General features: G+C 40.0%; 1 protein-coding gene across 1 annotated transcript in view; it reads left to right on the top strand.

The window, feature by feature from the left end:
• Window positions 1-17,801, top strand: part of ANKMY1 (ankyrin repeat and MYND domain containing 1) — a 60,244-nt gene that overhangs the window by 24,989 nt on the left and 17,454 nt on the right. Inside the window, exons 8-13 of the mRNA XM_075201694.1 lie at window positions 1,434-1,605; window positions 4,770-4,910; window positions 6,924-7,079; window positions 8,082-8,189; window positions 8,408-8,539; window positions 16,766-16,879. Coding sequence (XP_075057795.1) covers window positions 1,434-1,605; window positions 4,770-4,910; window positions 6,924-7,079; window positions 8,082-8,189; window positions 8,408-8,539; window positions 16,766-16,879 — 823 coding nt within the window. The remainder of the gene's footprint in view (window positions 1-1,433; window positions 1,606-4,769; window positions 4,911-6,923; window positions 7,080-8,081; window positions 8,190-8,407; window positions 8,540-16,765; window positions 16,880-17,801) is intronic.

Genomic DNA, 17,801 nt, shown 5'->3' with positions numbered 1-17,801 from the left:
AGTATTCATTGTGTTATATTGGTATTATGAGACCGTGGTTTGGAGTACATGGAGTGGAGGGTGGGCTGATATTCCTTGCCACTAAATCTGCAGCAGACAGGAGTCTGGTTTATTCCTTAAACCTGGCTTGCCAGGAATACATAGGTAATACAGAGGTAATTGATCTAACCTGATCTATTAGCAAAAGAAAAAACAACTCCTGTTTAATCAGGTGAGCCAGTTTAATAAGGGAGTTCCACAGGGATGAAAAGCAAAACATGTGTTTGACATATTTATGATTGTAAGCTGCCTAGCTGCCTATCTTAGTGCTCTGTCTGCTCTCTAGGATTCTGCTTATATAATTAGTTTTGCGTTACACAGTTTGCTATGTTTCATGGGTATAATAAAAGACCTGAAGCCAGTCAAATCCATTTGTGTCTGCAAGTCATCTTTTATATCTATTACTGCAAGTTAAGATAACACTGCACGTTTTTTGTTAACTGTCTAGCACTTCTGCTTCACAGCACTGGGGTCATGAGTTCGATTTCCAACCATGGCCTTATCTGTGTGGAATTTGTATGTTCTTCCCGTGTTTGCGTGGATTTCCTCCCTCACCCCAAAAACATACTAGTAGGTTAATTGGCTGCTATTAAATTGACCTTAGACTCCCTCGGTCACCCATTGGTCAGAATCACAATACAGGGATCCGTGCAGTATTTTGCCCAAAGACTTCACACACACACACACACACACACACACACACACACACACACACACACACACACACACACACACACACACACTGATGTGGTCATTAGACACGCACATTTACGAATATGTCTGAAAACAGTCCACACTCCCACACTCCAAAAACATATTAATAGGGTTAGATTTTTTTAATATGGACACTGAATGCTAAGTTTTAATTTGATTTATCACGGTTCTATTTTTATTTATCATGATATTGTACCAGACATGAAAACATCATTCTGTGACGCAGATCTTGACATATGTTTACTAGGAGACATACATTCTGCACCTACATAGACTGGGTTTGGGAGTTGATGATGATTGTCACATCTTTTCTCCGGATGCATCTGTGCGTTAGGTTGTATATATCTTAAGATACATGTATCTCAAAGTACAGACATGGAACACAAATGTGCAGATACATCCTTGCTCATAAGCAAACAGAAACTCTAACTCTAAACCAGTCCCATAATGACATTTACATTCTGTAACTTACAATAAGGTAATCACAGTCACACATTATCTGTAGACAAGACTTTATTGACAAGACACCAGCATGACTTTATGTGAAGAGGACAAGTGCATGGAACAAACAGACCCTTATTAAGAGCTGGGATCCTGGAGGAATAGAGGTGCACTGTCAGTAGGTAGAGAAACCCCTTGCAGTCAATTTTGTCTTGTAACATTAGTCTTCATCGATCTAGGAATGAAAACTTAAATTCCACCATGAAGCTGCTTCTCCTGCGAGGTGCTGACCCCAATATGTGCAGCATCCCTATGTACGGTCTGTTCTTTGCAACTAAAGCTGCGGATGCCAACACTGTGCAGTTACTGCTGGAATGTGGAGCCAGGACTGATGTGCGCTTGTTTACACAGGTATATCCACCCATATGTGAGAAGGCTAGAATGTATAATATTCATCCATGTCATTATATTGTCATTTCTACTCGCTGCAACAATCATTCTGGTGAAATATATATATATATATATATATATATATATATATATATATATTTATTTATTTTTACAAAAAAGCAACAATAAGAAAACAGCATCACTAATTAGAGCACATAGTAATACATTGGGCCTGATTCATCAAGATACGCATACCTGTGCTTTAAAGCTCACTGAATTCAGACACATGCATGCCTGAAGTCAGCAAGGAGCAGATCTGAAGATACGTGCGCTGATGAATTCGGGTGCAGGTCTGCTCAGCTCTACTACACAATACACTGCAGGATACGTACAATACCTATGTGTAATATACATTCACAAAAGAACTTACAGAAAACAAAAATCAATTAATGTCACCTGTTAATAATATAGGCGTTAGTGATAAAGTAGGGAAAATTTGTTTTTATTTTCATCCATTTTTTTTCTCCATGAAATACATTTATCAGGATGCTGTTAATGTCTACTGAGCATAAAATACATTTTTACAGTTGTCCCTGATTCCAAACACATGTCGTAGCATTGTCATCATTTGTGATCAGGACTTAGACTAGTCCTGTAGTTGGAGCAAGAGATACGGCAGAAAATCATGTACCTTTGAGATGCCCAGAGCTTGAATCAGACAACTGTGCGGATCGAGTTTGTCACTCCCTTACTGTACATTGACTACGGGTGACCGCCCCTTCCCCGGCCGGTTCCCTCCAAGAAATTGTAAATCAGCAGACCCATGCCTTGATGAGTCAGGCCCATTGTTTTGTTATCTAGATTATAAAACAAAAACATGCGAACTACAGGATATGGTCAAATCAATTTGCCACAAAGAAGGATTGATAGTCAAAACCTCACGTTATTGCGTGTATACAGGGCCGGATTAAGGGAATGGAGGCCCCTGGGCTAAGGGCACCTCCATTCCCCCGTGAGGCCCCCATTGTGAGCCACCCGTTGCCCCCGTCCCCCGTGAGGGCCCCCCCAAAGCGCTTACCTGTCAGTCCAGTCCTCCGTCCCCGGCGCGCTGTAAGCTCCTTACTGAGGAGATCTCGCGAGAGTTCACTCGCGAGATCTCAGTAAGCAGAGTACTGAGCGCCGGGGACGGAGGACTGGACTGACAGTGCTCAGCAGCATTGAACGGGCTGGGGGCGTCCCCGCCCCCGGACCGATCAATAATGCTGCTGCGGACTTTGAAGGGCCCCCTGGATGCCCGAGGCCCCTGGGCTATAGCCCAGTTAGACCTCGGTTTAATCCGGCCCTGCGTATATATAATAGTCATTACAGAGCACCAGTATAAAAACAGATGCACTGGAAAATCAGTATATCAATGAGGCTTATTGAAAAGAAAAACATATAATATAAGAGGGGAAAGTAAAAGAGTGTAAAGTATCACAATAAAGTGTCAAGTGACAAATGTATCCCATAAGATAAAAATGACACAAAGAAATACACAAAAAATAAGACACCTCATCTCCCAACCCCATTCCCGACAGATCTTTTTCTGTTTTTCTTCAGCTCTCCTAGCAATCAGATGCACCATGTATGAAATAGTTTTTATTTTATTTAGTGTTTTTATACTTTTTGAAATATAGTATTTAAATTTTGGCGTATTCCTTTCTTGGGGGGAGGTTTTTTTTTTATTTTATGGGATCCATTATTTTTCTTATTGTTGATTTGTAAGATGTCAAAGTGCTTCGTAGCACCGCACAATGGGGAAGCAGAATATACATAAAATAGGGATATACAAAATAAATGTAGACTTGAAAACAAAGGGTACGGAGGTCCCTGCTGACGAGAGAGCTTACAATCTAATGAGAGGAGTAAGTGGTGGTTACCAGAGACGAGGCGAGGTGCAGATCAGAGGTATATCTAAGAGAGGCAGATTATTTTGAGATGAGATTTTAGAAGTATGAAGGGGTGGTGTTATTGATCCTTTAGATATTGTTAACCATCTTTGTATTTCTGATGTACTTTTTTACATTTCTTTCTTTGTACGGACAGTTGATTTCCTTAACTAACCATTCTATTTCTATCTCATCTGGAGAAAGATGCGTGTTTAGATCCTGTTAATTATGTTAAATACTAAATAGTTGTTATGTTTGACAGTTTTGCTATTGCTGTTATCTCTTTGCAATATAAACTTATTTTACAACCTATAGTTATTACTGTTTTAGTGATTTTCATGCAGATATTTCTACATTAAATTAATTACAGGGTTTAACTATGTATTTGCACATAGTGCGAAATTGGTTTGATAGTTTTCTCTTTAATGCGAGTTGTTGTTTTTTTTTCTCCATTTTTCAGTTAGGTTTTCATATACATAGATCTTTTCACCAATCATACTCCCCAACTGTTGCCGTTTAGTTGGGACTATCCGGACCATGGGCACCTTTGTCTCACAGATCAGAAATTTGGAAGATTTGTTCTGCTCACAGCTGCTCTACAGAGCAGTTGTGAATAGGGGCCATGCACAACAGTGACAATTTATGTGTGTAATGAGGAGAGTAGAGGGGAAGGAGGTAAGGGGCGGCCTAGCTCTTCACAAGCGCTCAGCACAGCCCCCGGGGGATTGGCTGCTCCCCCTTTCAGCATCAAAGGGCTTCAAAGTTTTGTATACCATAGCAGCTATTTATTAACATAATATATTAATTTACTTTTTAGACTTCAGACTATTGTGGCTGGGCTGCTGAATTCCATTATTAAAAACATATTAAATACTATAATGGGTATTATTAAACTGTTTTCCAAAATTACTTGTAAGGACAGTTTGCAATCTCTTATTTCCATTAAACTGTGCATGTTTAGCTGTCAGCTCAATGTATTGTTGATCAATAGATGTCATGGGTGACAGAATTATGAGTGCTACTGTTCATTAGTCACTAAACATAACTTGTCCTCGTATATAGATAACGTCTGTGACTAATTTATTTTGAATATCAGATGGTTTCATGATTTTGTCCATTAATCAATAATGATCTCATGACAGCACTGATTCATCCTTGGTTGATGTTATTACTGCAGATGTAATATAGTGGAGTAGATGTATTAGCAGCAGGCTTGTTGTACTCTGTGATAATGTGACCGTATATTTTGTTTCACAGTATGGTTCCCTTACCCCTCTACACATAGCAGCAGCTCTGCCAGTAGCTGAAGGAATCCAGATCACAGAGATCCTACTGCACGCTGCCTCAGATCCCAATGCTAGTGCTGAGGATGAAGACTACGTGTATGATCAGGATAGGGTACGGTATATCAGCAGAAGTCATCCTCATGGGGATGTCTAATTAGTGCACAAGAGATAAATATAGCATAGAGACACGTCTGTCACATAACAATGGGAGCCCACAGCTCAGCAGTTCCTTGGAGATTTGAGTGTGTTATTTCTTAGCAGATCTCTGGTGGCCGCGGTTGGTCTCCATCAGTGAACACAGATTAGTGTCACATAAAGTTTGACAGCAGATAAATGCCACGGAGAACCGAATTTTTGCAATATTAGTAACCTCGGACAGTAAATTAAATCCTGCTCCGTACTGATAGCTATAGATTAAACATGGCTATTCCCCATGTCTGTCAATCTATCTTGTAAGTTTTGGAACCCTACTAATCTCTGGCATTCAAATGACTACTATAGGAATTATTAGGACTGGGTTACAGTCTTTTACACTGATGCTCATTTATATGTAAAGTTTTAGGGATTAGTAGTCAACAACAACCTTCACTGGTGATTTAAATAAAGACCCATTTAATTATTCTAATTATTGTTGCTAATTTATATGGCACCACAAGAGTCCTGCAGCGCCATACAATGGGAGGGAGGAACGGATAAACCAGACAAAGAATACAGCATGACATAATATAAGATGACACAATTTCCACGACATAATAAATAATGACAAGTACCATATTCAGCAATACAGTGGCTATATGATAGAGTGCAGACATGGAGGATTTCTAGGGAGGGATAGAGCAGTGAGGTGGAGAAAGCATGAGGGATGAGGCAGGATACTGCAGGTGGCTGTAAGTATGATCTTAGCGTGGGATGTTAGGGCTCATGTATAAGAGGGAAGGGGGTGGACAGGAGGAGGACCCTGCTCCAGAGAGCTTACAATTTAATTTCATTAATTCACCTGTATTTAAGCAGGAGTATGTATATGCACTGGTCTAATGAGAATAACTCTGTCCGTGCATGTGCTGATTTCACTCCCTTTGGATTCTAAACAAAGGTTTAAGAGTTGGGAGGACTAGTGTACATTAAACACACACACTCGCATTAGTAAGTAGTAAAACAATAAACAAACGAGTTATAAAATATACTCCACCTATTGGGTGTTTTGCATTCTGTATAAAATACCTCCACAATACTCTCTTTTAGACACACTGATCCTCATTTTAGCCCAAATCTCACTGTGCTTCTTTCCTCCCAAATTGCCTCTCTCATTGGAATAAGAATCTATATGGAGTATATCCTTCAATGGCTTGCAAAGGGTTTTGTATGGCTCATTGTTCTGTAATACCATCCTCTTTGTAATACTCGTTTTAATGTTTGCTGGGTACACACTACAGTGTTTTCAGCCAATTATCGGGCCAAACACTCCACAAAAGAGTGTTCGGCCCAATATTGCATTAGTGTGTACACTGCGATGATGAACAATTATCGTTCCAAAACACATCTTATTTATCGTTTCATTTGATTTTTAAACCGGACTAAAAATCTCAACGATGGAACAATGTCGTCCCAATCTTGCAGTGTGTATGCACTCATGATCAGGATCTCCATAGAGTTTACAGAGTCACCATCTCTTGAGCCGATGGCTATGACAGATCTGAGGGTAAATGGTGTAAAATGTGTATAGTGTGTACACATGAATCGGCATGCTGATCGGGCCTTTTTTTTTACGGTAAAATTATAGATAACACATCAGGAGAACATTTCTGTAGTGTGTACCCAACCTATTTATGATTTAGGATTATTTGCCTAGATGCATGCACTTGTCTACAATTCTAAGAAAATATGTGTCTTTTTCATTACAAATCTGAAGTTGTCCCTCTTTGGCATTTTGAAATGATGGTCCGTATCCTTCTGTAATCACGATGGTATGCATTCCACTGTATAGAGCATGTTATAAATGGATGCTAGTAGAATTATTTAAGATGAGAACAAATATGTATGTTCCTACGATATGAGCTCATCAGCATGACGCTAAGTATCCACATTTCACTTGTGAGCATAGACATTGTGTAACATGTTCCCGCAGCTGGAGAGCACCAGCTCAGTCCTGGGGTTTTCTCTGAAAGGTGGCCATGACTCAGGCCTGCCTCTGTATGACTACTGTGACAGAAGTCCTCATGTCCCAGAAGAGGGAGGCCGCACACCATTACACGTGGCGTGTGAGAGGGAGGATAACTACAAGGTAATCTTACAAGCAATCTCGCACCCTATCACATCAGGGTTACATTTAAAGGGGAAGTCTACGTTCGGATTATGCTGATCCTGGGGGAAAGAGATGTCTCTATTTGTTACATGGATGAGCTGCCAGACCACAGGAGGTTGTTCAAAAGCAGCAATAAATCCTCTGTCTGTTAAAGTGATAAATATATACTGTTTTGCTTCAGTTGTACAATCATACAGTTTTCTGACTGGAAGTGTCATGATGGTGTTGCTGGTCTGTAGCGTAATAACTGCTAATAGGATAGTTTATTTAATCATCCAAGTTAGGGGCCTGGAAAGTGAAACATGTTATCATAAATATGGCAGTACGCAGTAAGTAACTTACGAGTGAGTAAATGGAACTCTTTTGATGACCGAGGACAAGAAAAAAGTACAGTCCATCTCACATTACATTTATATCAGTGTGTCCCTAGCAGTGGTGTATAAATGTCTTTACTTTTTTGGATTTTGCCACATTCCATGCCTGGGTAGTAGTCAGAGATGATGAGCTGCTAGTAAGTTATCACTGAAGTATCCACTAGGCACTGCTAAATGCTTGAGTGAAGTAATGCCATAAATAGATTAATGACACATGGAGACAGGTGAGGAGTTCTCATTGCTATAATTAGGACAGCACAGTGGCTAAGTGGTTAGCACTTCTGCCTCACAGCGCTGGGGTCATGAGTTCAATTCCCGACCATGGCCTTATCTGTGTGGAGTTTGTATGTTCTCCCAGTGTTTGCGTGGGTTTCCTCTGGGTGCTCCCATTTCCTCCCACACTCCAAAAACATACTAGTAGGTTAATTGGCTGCTATCAAAATTGATCTTAGTCTCTCTTTCTCTCTGTCTGTATGTTAGGGAATTTAGACTGTAAGCTCCAATGGGGCAGGGACTGATGTGAGTGAGATCTCTGTACAGCGCTGCGGAATCAGTGGCGCTATATAAATAAATGATGATGATTAATACGTGTTTCTCAATTATGCAGTTTGCCAAGGACACCATTTCTTTACTTCTGGCCCACAGTGCCAAGCGCAACACCCTGTGGAGTGGGCACTCCCCTCTGTCCTTGGCCATCGCCAGTGGAAATGACTTGGTGAGATTTCCTGACAACCTTATATATCTCAGATGTATTTGATGGATCCCACTCTATACATGAAATATGATTGTTTTACTATTTTTAACTGTGTAAACATTTGTATTTGTCACTGCTTTGTGGCTTTCCTCATATTGTCCTGTATGTCTGTAATACATTATAAAAGAAATAGATATGAACTAGAGTGTCTGATCATTGGTTTATTTTGTATTTGTCAGGCGGTAAAAGAGCTTTTAGCTAATGGAGCAGATCCCAACCTAGCTCTGAACAGAGGCGTGGGCAGCGCTCTATGTGCCGCTGTCAATATCGCGTATGAGAAGAAGAGAACTTTACCTGCCAGAATCGCTCTGGTAAGACTGACATTGCCCACACATGATGTTATATTGGTAGAGATGTCAGGCGATCGGTATCGCAGTGTGTCTGGCCTTAAAATTAGCCATATTCTCAATAATAGTGATAAGTGAGTGAGCCCCTCAGGGCCGGATTAACCAGAGGTCTAACTGGGCTACAGCCCAGGGACCTTGGGCCTCCAGGGGGCCCTTGAAAGTGCTCAGCAGCAGTATTGATTGGTGCGGGGATGTGGGCGCCCCCGGCCCAATCAATGCTGCTGAACCTGTCACTGTAGTAATATACCACTCTTCTTTATTATGCTGGACATTACCACTGTATTGTATTTTGAATCTCCATCTCCATAAACATTTTTAACATATTGTCTAATGTTTAAGGGTGCCCACTTCATCAGGGGCTCACAAGGCCCACTTGCCATTGGGCAAGCTGACACTCTGGCCAGTCCACCACTGATTCAGGGGGAAAGGGAGATGACCCTCTTCTTACATCTGAAATAAAAATCAGGTTGATATAGTGGATATGGGTTCTTTGTTGTTAACACTGGAGAACAAACCTCATTCTGAGTATACATTGAAGTTTGACTGCTGATATAACAAGAATTACAACAAAATGTAATCCATCATTAAAAAGAATTTACGCATTTTGAAAGTAGATCCACTTCTACAGTGTATATTAGTGGAAAAGCCCACATTCATATATATTTGGGTCATATTAGTTGAAGTCAATGCTGGTCCCATCTTTCCCAGTAGAGAAATAGATTAGCAATGTTTTAAATGAACAGATTACATGTTACATGTGGATGATGTAAAATGAGCATTTATGGCTGTGGCACAGTAGACAGGTTTACAGAGCATAGTACAAGTTGTATCTTTTGAATAAAATGGTCAGCCCTCAGGTATCCCTTTAAATGGCTGGGGGTGATTCAGAAACTGATACCTACTAGATGTACTCACTTCACACCTCATACCCAATAACTTTGATTTTAATGTTTGTTTATTTTGTGTTATTTTTAAAAATATATATATTTCTGATATCTGCATGTCTCTATACTTCCTTACTTGTGGTTGAGAAGTTTTTCAGCTTTTTATATTTAATGAAGTCCTGTAAGTTTGTTAGACAAATGTTTTATATTAAGATCTCATCATGCTGATTGAGTCATCTATTGAAATCATTCCTGCGCTAGTGGCCACTTGTAGTGTTCTACATTTGCCTGTTGAAGGAGATTATCTCCAAAATACAGAGCAGGAGGCCGCAGAGGGTTAACACCTTAGATGCTTGTTTAATTCTTTAAGACACAATCCATCAGGGACTGTCTGCAATTGTTTTTCCATAGTCTTTCAAAGTTGTGCCTCTTCATCATCCTCACCAAGCTCACAACTAAGTCTGTGAGATGGTTTATTTTATTATTATTTTATTATATATTTTATTACATGTCTGTATTGGGGCATGGTACTTAATTAACTCTTGAGAGGTAGTCTGCCAGTCCCCAGTTGGCCCACCTAGCTAGTTCTTCTCTTCCCCACTAATCTTTCTATGATTTATGTACCCTGCTAACATGCTCCAGTTATAAATCAACCCACAATAATAATAGCCAGCAGAATTGAAGGCAGTGGAAATCCCATTTCAGTAACCAAAATATTCTGCAACTGAAGAGAAACTGTTTCAAATGATCTGAGCAGTTACACACACAAGGGGGGTAATTTATAGGTGGATGCAAGTTTGGTTCTTTGCATAAAATGCTGCGCATGCACACCAAAAACTCCTACACATATGTTCATACCCAGAGGTGTATCTCTTATGGGTGCTTGACTCCATGGAGCAAAGATTTCCAGTGCCACAGTCTGTTCAGCACGAGGCTGAATTCCTTAGGGTACTAAAACAAAATTTGTAACACAGCGTTGAGGAATCAATTAACACAGTCCGTGTAGTAATGAGTTCATGTGGAAAGAATATATAATAAAAATGAATTACTTTATTAAAAGTTGCTAAAACAAAGTAATAATAAATTGCACAGTACTTATCACACTTGCCAATTTATCAACAGATCGACACAAAGCAGAAGAAATATTGTATCGCTACCAAGTCCCAATCAGTGCACTGATTTTGTGGAGCTACCATCATAGAGCTAAATATTATCATACATTTCCTTAGTCATTGTTGTGAATATAACTAGATTGTAAGATACATAGACAATAACAGCAACATCACCACCAAGCTCAGGAAATGAGTGCAGAAGAAAGTTACTGTCTCTATTTTAACCAATATTTGTACATGCTGCAGTTTGCTTGCTCATGAGGATTGGCTCCTATTTTGATTTATAGTTTTCATTTAAGATTATTCCCAAGGTCAATTAATTTAATTGAGTGAGTCAATAATTAGATCACTAGTGCTGAGACAACAATATAATTAATACATTGTCTGTGGGGAACTAACTCAGCAGTGCTCGATACTAGTTCTCACTAGTTGTAAATAATGTTTCTTTTTAATCTGTAGCAGTTTTATTTATTGGTGCCCATCAGATATGTCCACTACAAAGGTCATTTATGAACGTGCAAAAGTACAAAGTATTTATGTGTGCATAAATGCACCTAATAGTCCGCCTAACACATTCATAAGTCCCATTAGAATGTAAGCTCTCTCTTAAGCAGAGCCATCCCTGCCCTCTGTTTTCATGTCTGCATTTATTTTATCTACCTTGTATGTCCCTGTTTTATGTGTGTCCTGTTTTATGTGTGTCCTGTTTTATAATGCCCTGTTTTATAATTGTCTGCACTGCGAAGCACATTGGTGCCTATAAATCTACGATACTAATAATAATAATTATTATAATAAATGTCCACTTTTGGCTTTTTGGTTTTAAATAGTCTCCTGAAAATCACATGTGCCTACTTTTGCAGTACTGTGTGTCTGACTTTGAAATGAGCATAGTGGAAAGAGTTAAAATGTTGGGTGAACCTTATTCATGTCTTAACTTATATGCCATTGCTGTATGTTTGAATATTTTATTACATTGATCAAAGTGTGCTTAGAAAGGCACTTTTTACCATAAAAGTGCACTTGACAAATCTGCAACATGTATCCCATTGAAAGTTACCAGGACCTGCAGAGTCCCCATACAAGACAAGTCCATTTATGGAGAGTAAAATGCTGTGCAGCTCCTTGTAAAGGAGAAACCCCCCCCCGCCCCTCCCAAGTGTGCCTTTACACCCCTTTATCTTAATGAATTCACTCTATCCCGCATTCCTCCCTTCCATCCTTCTTCTCCCATCAGGGCAATGTTGTTTCGCCACCTTAGCCTTCAGTGCCTGTGCTACCCAGTAAAAACAAGTGCATATGCCCAAGAATAGGCATATGATGCCAGAAAACATCAGTAGGTTTTGTACTAAAAAACCCTGTGTGGCATTTCTAGACAGGATTATTACATATGTAATTAAAAATTCACAAAATGTTATCATTCACAAACATTGAATAGACTGGCAGCTGAATTGGGACAAGATAAACACAGCTGAATTTAATGCTATGCACTGAGCTGTATGTGTATATTATAACATGGAAGTATCCTTTGGCTATAAGATCTGATCAGTGCAAGACCACCTTGCCAGACTATTGAGTTTATATGATTAGTGTCCAGCATAGCTGTTTTCATCCTTCTGTGTTTCTGCTCCAGTTATCACTGGACCATCGTTTGTTTGCTGCCCACCATACTAACCCGACTCTGTGATCTGACCACTGATTGTCTACTATTACTACTATAGCTACACTGATCAGGTTACCAAATCGAACCATAGCTATCCGTGTATTGCTGGTGTTTAAACTTGTAATTATGTCCTATAACTCGTACAAAAAGGTTGAGGGCCGTTGTCATCCCAGGTAGAAGCAAACATGCTCGGCAATATAAGTAAATTTGAATCTGAGCTAAACATGAAGCCAGAATAATAATAACCAAAATAAGCAGTAAATATATATATATAGTGGAACAGATCATACTTTAAAGGTTGTGCATCTTCAGAAAATCTCACCACACAACCAACCAACCCAGGGAAACAGAGAGTTAGTGAAACTAGAGTAAGGTACTGTTCTAGGAAAAAAATAGGGAAACATACATAGTTTATGTATATAAACATTTAAACAAACACTGTAGTATAAGACCTTCATGCCAAAATGTTGTAACTCTGCAGAAACGAGTTTTGTAGAGGATCGATTCAATCAGAGGTAATGTTCTTGCTAAGCAGGAGTGTTGTGTGTCTGGAGGAAGCTCTTTGCTTGCCTGGCCTAGTGTAGTCCACATCCTTTGTGGCTTTTTCTCAGAAATACTTGGCAAGACAGAGAGGTTGGTGTATTTTTTTCTGTTGAAGTCCTAATTTCTGTAGAAAAATTCAATTTCTTCAGGATTTCCAAGAACTGCGTAAACTCCTTTCTGGAAGTTGTAAGGCTCAGTGGAATCCCCCATTTGTAGTTGAACTTGTTATTTCTCAGATTAGTAGTAATTGGTTTTAGCTCCCTTTGTCTCTGCAGAGTAGTGTTTATTAAATAGTTGGAGCTCTTCTCCTTCAAACGAGATGGGACAGTGTCTTGATTTCAAGAGCACTATTCTTACCAAGACATACCTGGGACCCTGAAATGAAAATAACGTTTTGGGGAACTGGTCTCCATGAAGGCCTAAATCTAAATCAGAGTCTGATGCATTCTGGTGAAGTGAGTCTGCAGAGTAGCACCACCATGGCCTGAGAGTTGGATGGCTGAATTATATTTAAAGTAATCTTACAGTTCGTTGTTATGCATTTTTCATAATTTAGATGGCATTTTTAATGTTGCACAGACCTATATATATTTTTTTATTTCCATTAAGATAATCAGAATGCTGCTACTTAATATTTGCCAGATATGTAGAGATGTTGGGCTGCATTTCAGGCATTGCCAGTGCAGGGTTTCCCTTTTCTTACTATTACCTTCTTGCCCCCACAACCACACAGACATCTGGATTACTTGTTCCCCAGAGCTGAGAGCAGGGTGCATGGCACCTATCCATAGAGGCTGCCTCAACGCCACACTAGGTCTAGGTGTCCAATACAAGGAATAGGCCAGGAGGCTCCACTTCTAAGGTGCTGACTGGTGGCACAACTAGAATCGTCCTGGAGCACAGGAAATGACTAGTCCTCTAAATCAATGGGTGGCCTAGGTGCACAGCCCAGATGAGCATCAAATTTACAGTTGAATGAGGACCTGGAACAAGCACAGGTCATACGCATCCTTTTAGTCTGACTGCCCCTTTGAGCCACCTGTATAAATGTATGGGGCTATCCAGTGCCGTAACTAGACATTTTAGTGCCCTGGGCGAGACAGGGCAACGGCGCCCCCCATCTAAGTGGGAGTGGCATTTGACAAGTGGGTGTGGCCAACCTAATGTGTGGGTGTGGCTAGCACTTTACTGAAAGAATATATAATATATATATATATATATATACACACACACACCCACACACACTGGTGGGATTCCATTAAGCTAGCTTTTTTTATATAGAAAGGAGAAGCCCTATGACATACATTGCTATTTTAATATAATACACTAAAAAGAGGCAAGATGGGAAAATTAGGTCAAGTAACAGAACAGATCTTATAGGTCAGAGGGTAGTAAAGAAAATAAATGTTCACCAGTGTGCCTCCTTTAGCACTCACAAGCGCCCACAAGCAAAAAGGATATTTAATTTTGCAGAACACAAATTTTTTTATTTTTTTTTATATTTTACTTTTTTTTCTAAAATACAATTGACCTACTAACTTGCTGGATAAGTTAATAAATAAGCACTTTGGGTACATTCCAGATCGCTTATAGATCAATTGTTTAGTAAAACAGTTACTGGATTGTTGTAAAAGGCATTTTGCAAAAAAAATGCTGGCTTTTGAATATTGAGTGACCTCCTAAGCTGAGTAAAAATACATAGCTTGCCCACACACACATAATATAAATACAATTTTACTTACCCGTCCTGTGTCCTGTGTCCTGTCTCCTGTGCTGTTACGCTGCCTCTCCCCCAGCAGTGCTCCTCGCTGAATACGACGTCACATTCAGTGGGAGCGAGGAGACTGCCGGGAGCCGCCGGGAGATCAGGTGACTTTCTTTTTTTTTTTTTTCTCCTTTTTTATTAACTTTATTGACACAGCTGCAATTTTCTTTTTCTTTTTTTTTAATATGCCGGCAGGTAGGGGAATATGCAGAGCCGCACCACCCTAGTTACGGCTCTGCATCTGCCACTTAGAATTCCTTTTGCATGAAAAGGTGTGATGGGGAGGGAAGGCGTGTTCTAACATGGGCATTGGACAGTAACGTGGTCGAGCAATTGTGTGCAGATTCAGACTGGGATGTAGTCCTAAATACAGTTGAAAAAACAGTTTTGTGGGTAGATGGTAGTTTTTCTTTGTGCTGATTAAACATTGCTTTTCTAAAATCCCTAGTTTTTGTAGTTCCCTTAAAAAATGTTTTTATCAATCTATATGCAAATGTGATCATATTGTGATCATTATTCCCTAAAGTCTCCCTCATCTGTATGTTAGATATAATATTTGTTCTATTAGATTAGTACCAAGTATTGCAGCACTCTCCTAGTTTTTTTCTTCTATCACTGTAGTTGTAGACACACATTGGCTTCCTTAGTCACTAGTTTCATTGTCCTGATTTATATAGAGATAATTAATATCACCTAAAGAGGACCGCAGTTTTCTTTGCTACTCTTTCTATTTGTGATAATTCAATCATTTCTAGCAATCCAAATCTGTACTTCTCTTATGATGGTTTTCATGTACATCTACCTATAAAGGACTCATTCATTGACATTTTCATGGCTAGCACCCCGCTCGGTGTGTTTTCAACAAACTTGGTGAAAAGATAAAAGCTGAAGCACGCATATGGGGAAGCGTGTCAAATAAAGTGGATCCACTACTGCACATAACGCACATAACGGATGGAAGTTTCGATAAAGACCTACAGTATTTCGATAGTTATGTAAGGATTTCAGATGTGTGATACCTCAGGATTAACAGTGCCTCAGTATTACATTAATGGCACATCAAGATGACATGTATATAAACTCAGGCATAAAACAGAACAAAGTATGGAGCGTTAACAGTATATTTTAAAACTGTATTATTCTTCAAGAAACTGATTCAAAACACAATAAAAGATTGCAAAAACAGCTGTAGGGTAATAATGACGTTAATACACTAGCCTAGAGCCAGACATATAACCATTGACTGCCACTAGTTCACAATTGCTTTGAATGATTGGGAGACAGGAAGAATAACACATCTTGAGCAGTAGAGGTTGAGAACCAAATAACAGCACTCGAGTTCCTACATGTCTCTTCATCAGGGGGATGTGCTGAAATCCATTTTTGTCTTTGACAAAATATACTGTACATTCAGTGGGAGCGAGGAGACTGCCGGGAGCCGCCGGGAAATCAGGTGCCTTTTTTTTTTTCTCCTTTTGTATTAACTTTATTGACACGGCTGCAATTTTCTTTTTTTTTTTTTTTTTTAATATGCCGGTGGGTAGGGGAAGGTAGCGGGCGGCTGCTGCGCCCTCTTGGGCTTGCGCCCGGGGCGATGGCACCGCCCGCACCACCCTAGTTACGGCTCTGGGGCTATCTCATGTGTAGCAGATGCGGCTTATGCAATATACCTTCATTAGCATTGAAATAAATCAGTTGTCTGTCTCTTCTCAGACTGTTCATATCCATCTATGTATCTCACCATCTGTTGCTGTCACAAGCTCACAGCCAACCTGAAGCCTGCATTTACTCTGCCTTCTGTCTTGCGTAGCATTGAATAAATAAATGTTAATAATACTTTCTCCGATTTGTATGGTGTAAATATTTTTTGGGCTTCTAGGTAAATTTTAAAATATGTTTTTTATATATATTGCTGTTTTGTTCATGACTTGACCGATCATTGGTTGATTATGACCAGGGCCATATCTGTGTGGAGTTTAAATGTTCTCCCTGTGTTTGAATGGGTTTTCTCTGGGTGCTCCGGTTTCCTCCTGCTGATAGGTTAATTGTCTTCTGACGAAATTAACCCTAGTGTGTATTTGTCCGTGTGGTAGGGAATATAGATTGTAAGCTCCATTGAGGCAGGGACTGATGTGAATGATTAAATATTCTCTGTAAAGTATTGCACAATATGTAGGTGCTATATAAATAACTAAAAATACATAAATATATTGTATTTTACAGGTGGACAGGCTTATAAAAGCTGGTGCAAATATTCTGATGCCGATTGTTATAGGCGGAGGAAAGAGGACCGTGCTGGGTACAGCCACAGACTATGCCTATTACAAATTCTTCCAGGTATAGTATGTCTGTGTTTATTAGCAGAATCTGCCATTTTTCGATCAGCCATAACATTAAAACACCTGCATAATATTGTGTAGGTCCCCCTCGTGCTGCCAAAACAGCTTTGACCTGTTGAGGCATGGACCTCTGAAGGTGTCCTGTATCTGGCACCAAGACGTTAGCAGCAGATCCTTTAATTCCTGTAAGTTGCGATGTGGGGCCTCCGTGGCTCAGACTTGCTTTTCCAGCACATCCCACAGATGCTCGATCAGATTGAGATCTGGGGAATTTGGAGGCCAAGTCAGCACCTTGAACTCTTTGTCATGTTCCTTAAATCATTCCTCAACAATTTTTGCAGTGTGCATTATCCTGCTGAAAGAGGCCACTGCTGTCAGGGAATACCGTTGTCATAGAGGGTCTGTACTTGATCTGCTACAATGTTTAGGTAGGTGGTACGTGTCATAGTAACATCCACATGCATGCCAGGAACCAAGGTTTCCCAGCAGAACACTAACTAGAGCATCACAATGCCTCCGTCGGCTTGTCGGCTTCCCATAGTGCATACTGGTGCCATCACTTCCCCAAGTGAACGATGCACACCACCTGGCCACCCACATGCTGTAAAGGAAAATGTAATTCATCAGACCACTCCACCATCTTCCATTACTCCATGGTCCAGTTCTGGCAATCACGTGTCGATTGAAGGCACTTTCGGTGGTGGACAGGGGTTAGCATGGGAATTCTATGCTTCACAGCCTTATACGTAGCAAGCTGTGATGCATTGTGTGTTCTGACACCTTTCTATCATAGCCAGCATTAACTTTTTCAGCAATTTGGTCCAATCCCACAGAAAAGCTACTGTAGCACAGACATTATAGCCATTGCTCTCCACATGTATCAATGAGCCTTGAGCGCCCATTACTTGGTTGTCCTTCCT

Source organism: Mixophyes fleayi, chromosome 3, assembly GCF_038048845.1.
Source record: "Mixophyes fleayi isolate aMixFle1 chromosome 3, aMixFle1.hap1, whole genome shotgun sequence".
In the NCBI taxonomy this organism is placed as follows: Eukaryota; Metazoa; Chordata; class Amphibia; order Anura; family Limnodynastidae; genus Mixophyes; species Mixophyes fleayi.
Note: the sequence above shows the minus strand (reverse complement) of the source record. Positions and strands in the feature narration are given on the sequence as shown.